This window comes from Choloepus didactylus, chromosome 8 (genome assembly GCF_015220235.1).
Source record: "Choloepus didactylus isolate mChoDid1 chromosome 8, mChoDid1.pri, whole genome shotgun sequence".
Taxonomy (NCBI): domain Eukaryota; kingdom Metazoa; phylum Chordata; class Mammalia; order Pilosa; family Megalonychidae; genus Choloepus; species Choloepus didactylus.
In genome coordinates, this window is record NC_051314.1 from 129,943,981 (window position 1) to 129,957,347 (window position 13,367).

At 35.6% G+C, this 13,367-nt stretch overlaps 1 protein-coding gene across 1 annotated transcript in view; it reads right to left on the minus strand.

The window, feature by feature from the left end:
* Positions 1-3,065: 3,065 nt before the first annotated feature.
* KDM5A (lysine demethylase 5A) overlaps positions 3,066-13,367 on the minus strand; it is a 126,004-nt gene continuing 115,702 nt past the window's right edge. The window contains 1 exon segment of the mRNA XM_037845025.1: positions 3,066-7,557. Within this exon segment, the coding sequence (XP_037700953.1) occupies positions 7,351-7,557 (207 nt within the window). The 3' untranslated portion in view covers positions 3,066-7,350.

The following is a 13,367-nucleotide window of genomic DNA, read 5'->3' on the forward strand; positions in this document are numbered from 1 at the left end:
AAGCAAAGAAGTTAGATGGCTAAACTGACTCAGCTACTATTTTCTGCAGGTTCAGAGTGATGGGGAAACAGACCAAAAGTGATTGAGTGAGTGAATAATGACAGGCCAGAGTCCATGATAATTGGTGTATAAAAGGGTGAAGCCAGAGTGAACTAAAAATTGGAAGAAAAAGTGTATTGAAAGGAACAGATTAAAGGACAGAATATCAAAACCAGAGTATAAATCGGATCCCAAAATTAAACACCTCAGAGGTAAGTTTTTGAGAGTCCAAGGTGTGGCCTTGGAAATGGATCGCTAAGTAGTGTCCAGAATGATAGCCAGGGCTGGGAACAGGGAATCATCAAGATCCTCAGTGAACGCAGAGTAGTGACCAGGATACTAGATGACATTAACGAGGATAGACAAAGGCCTCAACGTGTAAGGACAATGGCAGTAGAAAAGGAAATCAGGAATATAGGAGCATCACTACAACAGCTCCTACAATCCATCCATTCATACTGCAACTTTGTGGTAGTAAAGTGAGAAGAGAGCCTTTTGCTGGAAATAGCACTAAGGTTACGTGTCGCTGAACAAGAGTCAGGTTCCAGTTAATGAAAAAGTTAAGAGGAGAGTTTATTTATAAAGGAATAAGGAAGCAAGAATATCTATAATGTAAAGAATTGGCAGGGAGGATGGCAATGGGAAAATAGGCACCAGTACTGAAATGAGACAGGACTGAGGACTAGGTGGGCTTTTATTTTAGATGGCAGCAATGAATTAGAGAAAAAAAAACAGAATTAGACATGCTGAAATGTTCCAACTGGAACTCTGGGGTAAAGATGTTTCTGTGACAAAACAGACAGAAGCACTGGGCAGTGACCAAGACTAGAAGTGTTTGAATTGTTGTTCTGGGTTCCAAAGAATATTGATGAAAAGTTGTTTGGGGTCTCAAGAAAGCTTAGCCCCAAGTAGAGAAAATGGCATGGTTAGGCCAAAAAAAGAACTGAAACAGACGGCCCAGCTGGCCATCCGGTTTCAGCAAAGTGCAGCCTACCGTGGAGAGGTAAGGGGCCCACGTTTTGACAGAAAACACAAAAATCAAGCATTATTCTCAAGAGCCAGGTGCCAATTCCAAAATAGGGAATGGCATAGTAGCTCTGTAACAATGTGTTCAACAACTCTCATCTTACCTCCAAAGTTCAGCACTGAAGGCAATAGCGAGCAGATATGCCTCTGTCTTAGGGCATACTGGAGAGTGCTTGCCTGGGTTTATGAATGCTGCAAAATTCAGCCCTAAGTGGAGGAAAGACTACAAGTAAGCTCTAATAAGGATGTCAGTGACCACTACTTACATTTTCTAAAAATAGAATAGAGGGATAGAGATACTTGATATAAGCTGGATGTTCCCTCCTCTGGGGTACTGAATAGATTTTTCTACCATTAAATGGGGATTTGGACTCTATGACCTCTACTATCCTCCTCCTCTTTAAATTCTACAAATTTTTTTAGTGAGAAGTATCTTTAAAAATCACTGTTTATGTCTTGGCCTATCAAGGACAGCAACTGTGACTTAAATGCCTTTTTATCTATGTGAATTAAAATGCCTATGGTAGGAAACTGAGGTCCAGAAAAACTAAGTAGGCTAAGGTCATACACAAAACTAAAGCACATATTATTAGACTCTTAAATCCAGTGTTGTTTACATTACGTATTTCTAAGGACCTTGTCTGGAATTTTGAAGATTTTTCTTTGTCTTTTAATTTGAAACTAAAGGAAAGTCTGGCTTCATTCCTATGTCCTGGGCAACTCATAAGGGTTCCTTAATACAAAGGTTCACCAGCCTGAACCACCAAGTCATTCCTAAATCTTCCTGTGGTGCCTTGTTTCCATGAATCAGAGAATCAACCCAACCCCAAAGACAAGGTTAGAGGAAAGCCTTACCTAGTAAAGAAATTTCATGGAACTTAACAAAAATTAAATCTTCTTCCTATCAAGAGTAGAGTAGAAATACATTTAAAGAGAAAACATTTACCCTACAGGTGAAGAAGAATCGAGAAACTCCAAAAGGACTCTTAAGTTTATTTACATAATGTAGTATTTAATTGTGTATGTCTACATTCACTTGTACTGTTCTCCCTGTATCATGTGTGATTTTCCCATTAATGCTTAAGCTTTCCATGAAATGACTCTGGATCTTCAACTTATTTGGTATCCACCACAATGCCAAGGCCCCAAGAAATACTTGATCTAAACTAGAAGGATCCCACACAACTTTTAAAAAGAAAGTGATTTGCATTGTGTCTTGTTAGCAAGAAAATTCATTTCCAAGTTGACAATCAGAATTTTTCCTCCTTCTTCCCACCACCGCTCCTCCCCAACACAAACATAGTCATGCACTTCATGAAAATGTGTGAGGCCAATTTCACTGTCAGCAGAATCTTAACATTTTCAGCAATAGTTGGCCCCTCATACCTGCATGACCTGGTAGCACTGGCAATGAGGAAAATGTGCCAAGTAACTGAAATTTGGATTTGAACTAATGGTAAGCATTAGGAGGCCAATGCCTAAAAATTCAAGTATTTTTTCATTTCCCCTGCCATTACAGTTCATTCCAAAGGGATAAATTTCTTAATAATCAGAGGTGGGGAAATGCCTGATGGTCATCACTGGGTTCTTGCTGAAAATAGAGGATAGGTGAAATCTTCAGGAATCACTCCCCCTAGTTTGCATTTTCTGAACACAATATTCTCAGTAATGATATTAGCTAATCACACCACTGATCAAATTATTTAAGCTCATTATTTTATAGGTAGAGAGCAAGTGAAATTCTGGAAACTGCTTTGGCACTGATTAAAAGTGGCTCCCATATACATGCTAGTTTTCCTCAGAATTATTAATACTCATTACCAAAATTAACCTTTACTCGGTAAACCAGTGGTTGCCACTGATGTAAAATGACAAGGGGTGGGAGAGAATCTGAGCACGCAATTTTTTTTTTATTATTTTTAGATGTAATGCAATTAACTATATCTAATATTCTCTTAGAAAACAAAAGAAACACAAAACATGCTCAAAAAAACAAGAAATTAAGTTATACTTTTTATAAGGCACCACCAATAACCCTGGTAAAATGAGAGTCCATGTTATATTTAAGTGTCCAACTAATAGGTAAATAAATATGTAAGGGAATAAACAATAGGGAGTCTTGAGGTTTACAAAAGACATTCCTGTTTGGAAGAGCTTGGAGCACTGTAAAAGAAAGAACAAGCAGGTTACATCTTTAAAAACTCATCACATCCTTTCCCAGTGCACATCATTTGTTGCATAGTGGTTACTAGATATGATCCAGGCCAAGAGAAGACAAATTCCAAAATATATTAACATTCATTCTTTCCCTCTCATGCTGTAAAAACCACATCCACATCCAAAGAAGTAATGATATGCTTTAATAAAAGGAGTGAAGAATTTCAAAAAGTAAAAAAATCTTAACTGCCTGCTTTTCTTTCTAAACTTATATTTAAAGACATATTGCAAAAGCAACTTTCTACAAACCTACGAAGCTAATTCACATGTCAAACTTTATTGAACCTGGTTATATATGGAATTTCAACAGCTTAACTTTCTCAGTTTAGAATTTCAAATCCCACTCTAAATTGTCACTTTCTCTTTTAAAAGGTGGATAATCCCACCCTTTAAAAGAGGGGCTTTCTCAATTTTTTCTTTCATCCTCCTGCTTTCAGTACTGACTGATACTCACATAAATGTACTATATAATTAAAATACTGGCAAGCAGTGAGTTTTTTTACATGCATTGGATTGCATCCAGAATCTAAATTAAGAAAAAGCAAATGAACTGACAGTTCTAGGAAACTTAACAAAGACAAAGGCATAGAAGAACAGAAATGAAGCACAGGCAAAATCATGCAATCTTACAGGTCCATCAGCCTTCAGCATGTTTTTGATCATTAGAGTAGATAGCAAGCAATCACAGATTTAATGATTTAATGTTTGCCTTTTTGAAAAGTACAAGTATGACATGCAGTACTCCATAATTTTACTGAGGCATGAATATGAATCATGTAGTGCAGAGCTGGTTTGTAGAAGCTACTAAGCCTAGTTGGTTGCCCAACATCTACATATCTCAATGTGGCTTTGCTGCAAAAATGAACAAAAAGTGAAATAAAAGATTTGTGTGTGGGGTGGAGGATATGTCCCCGTAAATAAAGCTAATTACCAGTGCTATGGTTATTCTTCTACATTTGTGGATTTGTATAGTTCTAATGACCCCTTTGAAAATATCAGAGATCTATCATTTTTTCATTTTTCTTTCTACAGACTTTTTCAAAATAATTTATAATTGAAGATGGTGAGAAATACCTTTGAAAAGGATTAAACATGTAAATTAAAATACTAATGGGGAAGAAATGAAATTCTGAGGGGATGGGAAGTGTAGAAAACTGTTTTAAATCAAGTTTTGTTAATGTTCAAGTAATGTAGAAAGGAATAAGTTGTAAATAATTTCTTCTAATTGAAAATGCTTTATATAGAATACCAGCATTTCTTTAAACAGATGAATCTTACTGCATTAATTCCAAAATTGCAGATTTCTATATGTTGAATTTTTTTTTTTTTTTAAACTAATTTCTCTCATCTGTTTTTCTCAGCCTTGGTCTAAATCTGTGTGTAGTGGTGAGGAATCAGAACGAATCTGTGATATTCAAATAAATACAGAAAGTCCTACAGTAATCAATTAAACAATACATTTAAGTTTCAAAATGTCAGAAGAAAAATTTAACAGGAAGATACTCATTAGTTGAAAACTGCCTCACGTTTTCTAACAGGTCTCCAGGAGGTACCTACCATATCAGGAACATAAATTATTCCCCAAACAGCCACCCATATCCATCCACAATACTCCGAGAAGCTAAGCACCTTAATAGCCAAGTTTTTCAGCATTCTCATGAACCTCTTGTGATGGCAGAATAGTTAACAGATGATTAGGAAAGAAAAACAAAATTTAAAAATGTATTCCAGGCAGCCATCACTTAAAAATTGCATTCAATTTTTAGCCCACAAGTATTTGAAGACTTCTACCAAGAAGACCAAAAGGCAAAATATATCGTGCTTTCTTCCATAACAACAATCAAGTGAATTTAATTAAATGATATCTTTAGTTTGCCAAAATGAAAACCTATGAAATTGATTAGTTACCTTGCAATCTCCACTGAAATCTTAAATCACACACACACCTGCTTGAGATGAGGTCTCAAGATAAATGCATAGCAACACATATGAACCTCTTAACAGGTCACAACACTCAAAATGTTATACAGAATTAAGGGAAGAGTGAATAAAAAATAGGTAGTATGAACCACAGAGAAAGCATTTACAGAAACCAGATTTTACAGGAAAGCTTTTGCTTTTTTTTTATTTTAATTTTTAGCAAGATGCCTTTTGAGTTAAATTCTCATACCCACTCAAACTGTAACTGGACAGTACATTTCACTTCTAGTTACTAGAAGACATTTCTTTAAAGGAAACTGGGGCAAAGGGGGAAGAGGAGACTATAAACTGTTCTCTGGGACAACCCAACTCCCCCCTTTTAAAGGAAAACTGATGAATTAAGTCAAACCACAGATTTTTAAACCAAAATAAAGGGTCACAGGATAGTAAAGACAAAACACTATTTTTAGTAGAGTTTTTTCCTTTCTTTTAAAAAAACTAGTCCCCTTCTACGAAGAACTTACATACAGCTTACCTAACAAATGAACAAGAACAGGAACACATTAGGAGGGGAGAGGACACAGCACCATAGTTTCAAACATTCATATACAAAACAGCAACAACCACCACCACCACCCACACACACACACACACACAGCCAGTACAGACTAGGTAAGACCAAGTTTCCCAACAGATAGGGACAAGTCCCAACACAGAGAAGAAATATTAATTATCTACTTGAACAAAAACAAAAAGGAAGCAGCTCTGGTCAGAGTAGAATGGAAAAGGAAGTGCTAGTTCCTTGCACTACAAGGAAAAAATAGGATTCTTTATTAAAAGGCAAAAAAGAAAAAGCAAGCTCACAGATGGATTTTTGATGCTGAAACTCTGCCTTATGCTGCTGGTAACAGTAAATATATATATTTATATATTCATATATGTATATTAAAAAAGGAAAAATAATCTATTTATAGAACAGTCAGTAGTCAGATACATTTAGAAAAAAGTAAAAACAAGTTCTTTTTTTTTAAATAGATTTACTAAAACAACCTCATCACCCAGAGGTACTACAACCCCACATCCTCTGAATAAGCCAGGGTATTACTCAAGAACATCTGTTGCTCATGGGCCACAATCAGAAACGGCCAGTGTTGAAAGCAGCAGACATTGGGGTCGGGGCTGCAGGGAAAAGCTGTTATTTGCTGGTCTTGCTCACGGCCATGCCTGAAGCCTGGTGATCTGGTGATATCTGGAATACTTGTGAATGAAGGTTTCCCCAAAAGGCATGCATCACTTCCGCTCTGTAAGACATTCTGACTTGTCTTCTTTTATTTGCAGAAGCCTGGATCCATGTACCTGCTCTTCTCTAAGATGTAGACCGAAGACAGCAAGACTTCATAAAGCCAAAAGGCTCTTTTGCTTGAAATTAAAAATGTTTTCTTCTTCCCAGAATCCAGTCTATTCAGATTTCTGAACTAGATGACATCCTCCTCCTTAGGAAGACAGGGTGATCTGCCCCAGATGGTGAGAGGCTCCTTTCTTCTTGGTACAAATGAGCACAAGTAGCTGAGGTCTGTGACTATGCTACTATCCCACGACTTCTAACAGGAATAATTTCAGCCCTGTTCCTCCTAGTTGTATCTGTAGGACATTAAGTACCCAGTAAAAGTGGAAGGAAAGCAGTTCTCTGACCCTTCTCCAACTATCCCAACTAAGGAGATCCAAGCAATCTGCACCATGCCTGCCTCCAGATGGTGCTGCCCCTAGGCTGTAAGCATTTAGCTAATATCAACTAGCCATAAGCCACATCCCACAGCATCTGCTAGCACACCAATGTATTAATGCTAACCAGCCACCCTAGAGCTCAATCAAGTGTCTGATCTTAATACAGCAAACCATACTCAGAGGAAACATCTAAGTTGAAATATCAGCTGCAATACCACAGAAGATACTCTCTGCATAGATGTGTTGATAGAGAATGTAGCTCACACAATCCATGCAAAGAGGAAGCCAACACTAAGAGGACTTTCTCTGAAGGCCATTCGTCTTTGGAAACAACTTTCTGAGTGGATCTAAACCACTCTACTTGACGACTAAGATCTCAGTGTGGTCCATTTCCCCCCATGTCCCAAACTAACCAAGTATTTGCTAACTGGTCTCCTTAAGATCCTCCACTGGTAGTTTGTAGCTCATTATGAAGGAAGGAGGTGGTGCTTGACCTGGGCTATCTGGCCCCTGCTTCTTTGCACAGTTTATACAGATGTAATCTTCATTTTCAGCCATTTCTGGAGATACACCCACACAAACTTGATGAAACCACTCATCACAGCCACCATCACACTGTACCCAGTCTACCTGTAGGAGAAAAGATTGGGGAATATTTAGGTCACAAAAAATTAAGCCTAGAATAAAAGCAAACCAAAGAGCTTTCTTGGCTTAAATGATAGCAAACAACTGAGATGTCCAGAGAAAGACAATTTATGGGGTTATTGTTTAAAGAAAGAAGCTGGGAAGTTTAATAACCCCATATTATATTTTACCATAGTGTGTCCACAAAATTAGGCCTCTTAAGTAATCCATTTCCTCATGAATATCTGGGGCTCCTTGTGAGGCAGAAACATGTTTGAGAAAAACTTGACAAAAAAGGAACTTCTAATAGAGCAGCCAAGTAGTTTTAGCTAATAGTGACAATTTCTAGGCTCTAAAACAATGCAATTAACAATCAAGAAAGGAAGAGTACAATAATGTGAAGGCAATCCTGTGTATTAGCTTTATTTCAAAGAGATAAGCCAAAGTACTAAGAACATTAAATACCTTTTTAGAAAAGCAGTCACAAAGGCCACTTTTAAAACTAATATTTTTTATTCTTCTCTTCTTCCGTTACAAATACAACTCCCTACAAAAGTTAGCAATATCAGAGGTCAAGTCTTACAAATTAACCAATTGTAACAGTCAAAGACACAGGTCAATAGATCACTCTAGGGTTTAAAATTAAAGTCTGGAAAACTGATATATCAGTGGCAAATGCCAGGCAAACTTGACCCTTCAGAGACTACTGGGACTACAGGAGGCTGGAAAGGGGCTGCAGTGGTGACCTTAAGCTTTGGATCTACAGTAACAATAAAGTGTCTTGGCTTTTATATTTGGAGGGTGACTGGGTTGATTTTTATAGCTAATGTCATGGCAGACAATAGAACTTTTAAGGTTAAAAGAGCTACTCTTCCTGTGCCCCATACAGAGGCTGATCATTTCACTGGCAACCTAGGTAGCAACTTAAAACAATGAGCTGTATCAGATTTCAGAGCAAGGTAGAGTATGAAAGGATCAAAGAAGTACCACAGTACAAGTATAAGAAAGAACAAAGGAGGGAGACTTTGCTTGAGCAAAAGAGTTTCAGGGAAAGTGAGTGGGTTTTCAAATTAGTTTTCTTAAAATTATCAAAAAATGTTTGATAAATTTTTAAAACTTAAAAATTATCAAATCCATATAGTTGTGTTAATACTTTGAGTTGTAATAAAGAGATGGGAGAAAACCATCTGTCAAAATCATCTCTCTGCTCTCATTATCCCTATTCCGAGTTCTAGATCTTAGAGGCAGTGTCATGTAGTATAAAGATTAATGGACTCGGAAGTTATGAATTCCAATGTTACTCTATCATCAGTGCATAAATTAAGGCAAGTCAACTAACCTTTTTGAGGCTCTAGTTCCTCATCTGTAAAATGGAGATAACTTCTAATTTACAGGATTATTGAGGTTCAAGTGAAATAATGTATGGCAACATACCTAACCTAGTTTAGTGTCAAGGCACTTTTTAAGATCATAGTCTCATGGATCTACTAATTTCCTACTTTACTCAAAACATTCTGCAACTTGATATAACTGCCTACAGCTCTGCTTTCAAAATGTGTAGCCACTTGCATCAGAATCACCTGCTATGTTTGTTCAAAATGTAGCTGATATCCATCCCATAAACCACTGACTCACATGAGTTAAGGATCAGAAGTCTACATTTTTAATCTGCTTCTAAGTGATTCTTACATATTCTAAATGTAATCATTAGTCCTTTGTAATATTTCTTCCTGTAAATTCAGAGCAATTTAACAATTCCTTCCTAGATTGAATTTGATTTTTGTTCTGTAATTGGACAATGTCTAGATTCTGAAGTCTGTGCAGCAAAGAAAATAATTGATCAAAATGTTTTTGTTGAGGCAAAACTGTATTGAGCTAGAAAAGGGAGATAATAGCTTCTTGCAACAAAGTAAAGTAAAATAAAAGCGCTGCAAGCTAGTGCAGATATACAAAGTGCTAGCTGGATAGTAGATGAACACAATAAGAACTCAGAATGAGTGTTTGACTGTTTGGAACTGGTAAGAAAAGAGTACTTCCAATTTGGAAGATGAACTTTGGTTCTTTGGGCTGCCCACGTGTGAGCTGTTACCCTTTTTATAATGTAACCCTAGACCAAAATATTACCTCTACCCCTACTACCTCTACCCCTGCTTAATCCAATCCGTCCCCTTCCATGCACGTCTATCGGACAAGAAAGTTACCAATTTATCAGTATTTGCTGCCAAGAAAAATATCCCATTTCTAGTAAAATCTAACTCTGTACTATATTCACTTGCTTCCAGCTTCTGAAAATTAAATCTATCATTCTCTTTCAAATAAAACATTTTCCCTTTTGTGATTCTGCCTGGAGGTCCCTTCCAAGCCTAGCTCTTCATCATTCCAAAAGAGTATATAACTTCCCTTGAGATATTCATTGTACACAGATTCTATCCCAGCCTATAGGTTATATTATAATTTACTCTCATAATCTAGCAGGGAAAAAAAGTGTTTCTCTTACCATATCTTTTTTATCATGTTATATACTAACAATCAAACTTGACTTCTACTTTTGTTGCAAATGCCCACAGGGATCATAAAGCAAACAAAAGTTTTCATTGTCAACTGAATCCACAGAAGATTTTGACACAGGGGCAACATACTTGACCATGCAGTAGCTGAAAACTTAAGAAGACAGAATTTGACTAATTGTATACTGAGTTCTAACAGTCATTTTCCCTTTAATTATTTTGGGGGGAAATGTATTTAGTAAGTAACAAAAATAATTATTCAAAATTTCACAGCTATGAGGTATGCAAATACTAACTAATGAGAGATTTTTAAATTATCATACAAAATAAGTAACTGGGTTCAGATTTGGGGGGAAATCTATGTTTAAAAGAAAAATAATAAATGGAGGAAATAATGCTAGTTTGATATTTATGCTTTGCTATTTTATTGGTTTCATATTAGACTTAGAAAAATACTTGGCATTATATATTTGTTCACTTCTTCACACTAATGTTTACTGCACTGGGGAGAAAAAAAATCTGGTAACATTGGTATATTCTTAACTTAGTTAATCAAATGGGCTGCTATTATTCTGGCATTCAATCTCTTTTGCACCAAGGTTCTTGTCTCATTAGCAGGTGACCAACCCTCCAATCAGGAGTGAGAGGACAGGTGGGTACCCTATGTCAATATCACCATAGTTTGTGTGTGTTATACACACTTAGGTAATCCAACCTTTGATTATCTGTGTTAAAAGGAGATACAAACTGACAAAGCCACAGATAATGCAAATACTTTGATGGAGGCAACATCTTTACTAAAATCTTTAAAAACCAATGTGACTAACAAATAGTCAAATTGATAGGTATAAGTTTATGAACTTAATCTCTACCAAGCCAAACTTCTTATGGAAGCAATAAATGGATAAAGACTCACAGTAAGAAGGTAAAAAGGTGAAGGAAATAGGCCAACAATGAGAGTAAACATTAAAATGATTAAGTACTTATTCTAATATAGAAAAAATGTTACTTAAATATTAGCCTGAAAGAATTCATTCTTTCAAGTTACATTGTTTTACTTTTTGTAGCAATAAGACTGAATGAAGGGGACAGAGTTCAGGAAGAAAAAGATTCTGAACTTTAAATGTAATTTTTGAAAATAGCTTCCCATTATTATTTTGTAATTAATTTCAGAATTGATGGAAGAGACAAAGTTTTTAAAAAACCTTTACATTGTTCTGATATTTTTCTTTTCTCTTTCTAAAACATCTTGAAAGTTGAGGCCAGGTATATTCAAGCAATCTTTCCTCTAACTTTATAAGAAAATCTACAATTTGGGTGGGGAGAGGGAATCACAGGAATTACAGATAAAAAACGGTAATGGCAAATTCACTTAAAGAAGAATGAATACTAGAAGTTACTTTTGCTGCATATTATTTTTAAGAACTTAGAGTGTTCTTGAGAAAGCATTCTTTTCATCATATTTGTTCTGAAGATGTGTGCCAGGTATTTATTAATTTGGTTTTCTTAGAGAGACATTATACTTCAAATTGAGAAAGTTGCAAAATTCTTTATAAACTTTCAAAGAAACACATCTTTTATTTACTAAACCTAGTGTTAGTAACAGACTTGGAGAAGCATAAAAATTACAAATAGCAACAAAAGAAAATGTCTGTAATATAAAATAATTTCTATTTAAAATTGAGCATATTATACAAATACAACACTTACTAAATCTCCTTTTTGTAAGCTAATGACTGGTTATGACATATACTGCTCACCTTTAAGTTTTAAGCTAAATCTTCTGCTCCATCAAAATGTTTATGATCGCATTCTAGATTTTAAAGAAAACATCTATAATATTAGGAGCAATCTCAGGGCTCACTTAAAAATAATGATGTCTCAACTTTTATATTGCATTTTTACTTAACAAGTGTTTTCATAGATTACCTCATCCTATCCTCATAACCCTGTGAAAGTAAGCAGGGCAAATGTTAACGGTTTTATAGCAGATGAAAAAAAGAAACTGATGGTAGAGTTTATGTTATAAGAAGAAAACAGGGTTAATAAATGAACCAAACCACACTTAAGAAGGTGGGTTGTAGAAAGGAGAGAGACTACTGAAGTGAAAAGGAGAAAAAAGAGAAGGTAAAAGAATCATAATGAATATAAACTACAATAATGTAGAAAGGAAGACAGAAAAACTTAAAATTAAAAATCACCATTTCTTGCACTGGCCCCGAGACTGCTATAAAATTTGTTAAGGGAAAGAAAAAGGAGAAGGTTCTGCCAACACTGAGTTGCTAATACTTCTGCACCCAAAAAGAGACAGTTAACCCTCCATCAGCCTCTTTAATAAATTCAGATGTGAATAAATTCAAAATAAAAGATAAAAATAACACACACACATAATGTATCTACTAAAATGCTTAAGTGTTTATATAAGAAATGCTTAGGAAATGAATATAGCAAGAAACAAAAGTAAACAGTATGACAACTATACAAAACAAATCTATAGAAAAAGGAATGGAAAGCCACACTAGAAAATTTACAGCTGTCATCCCTGATAGGTGGGACTATATATTTATAAGAGTAATTTAAAGATAAATGTCATTTAGTTGTGGAATGTTTTTTACTTGTATCTCAACACAAGTGGACCTCAATACTGCACCAATACTGAAGACAGACTGGTCTGGGGGCCAGGGAACCAGGGTTCTACTTTTGGTTTTGCCACTAATTAGCTCTGTGACTGTGGCCACATCATTTATCTTCACTGTGTCTGTTTCATCATTTCTAAAAGAAAGTACTTTGACTAGGTGACTTCTTGATCCCTTTCAAGCTCTAAAAATGTATATTTGAGAAGGGAAACACAGAATTTCTCAGAATTTCATGTAGTAAATATTACCTAAAGAATAGCAGTCACATAATTAATAAACCTAAAATTAAGGGTTGAAAAATTTCCAAATAGCTTTAGAATTCAGGACTGTTTGTTGTAGACCACCCCTGAGTTTGAACAGTTAATCTAAAAACTTAGGTAAAGATAGTAAAATTTAGGGTGTACTGTTTTTTAAAATGTTAAGTCATCTGAAGTTACATTTCATCTAGCATTTTTGAAATCTTAAAATCTGCCTCACTTAAAAAGAAAACATTAAAAGCTTGACTAAAAGAGGGCTATGCTTAGTGCTGGATCCTGAGATAGGAGTTCCTGTGTTTAAGCTGATCAATTTTAAGACCATTAAAGAGTTGCCTCCTAAGAGAAAGTGCAGTCTCTGGATTTGGTCAGACCTATAGTAACTTTCACAGGATTTATGCAAGGGATTTGAAAAAATA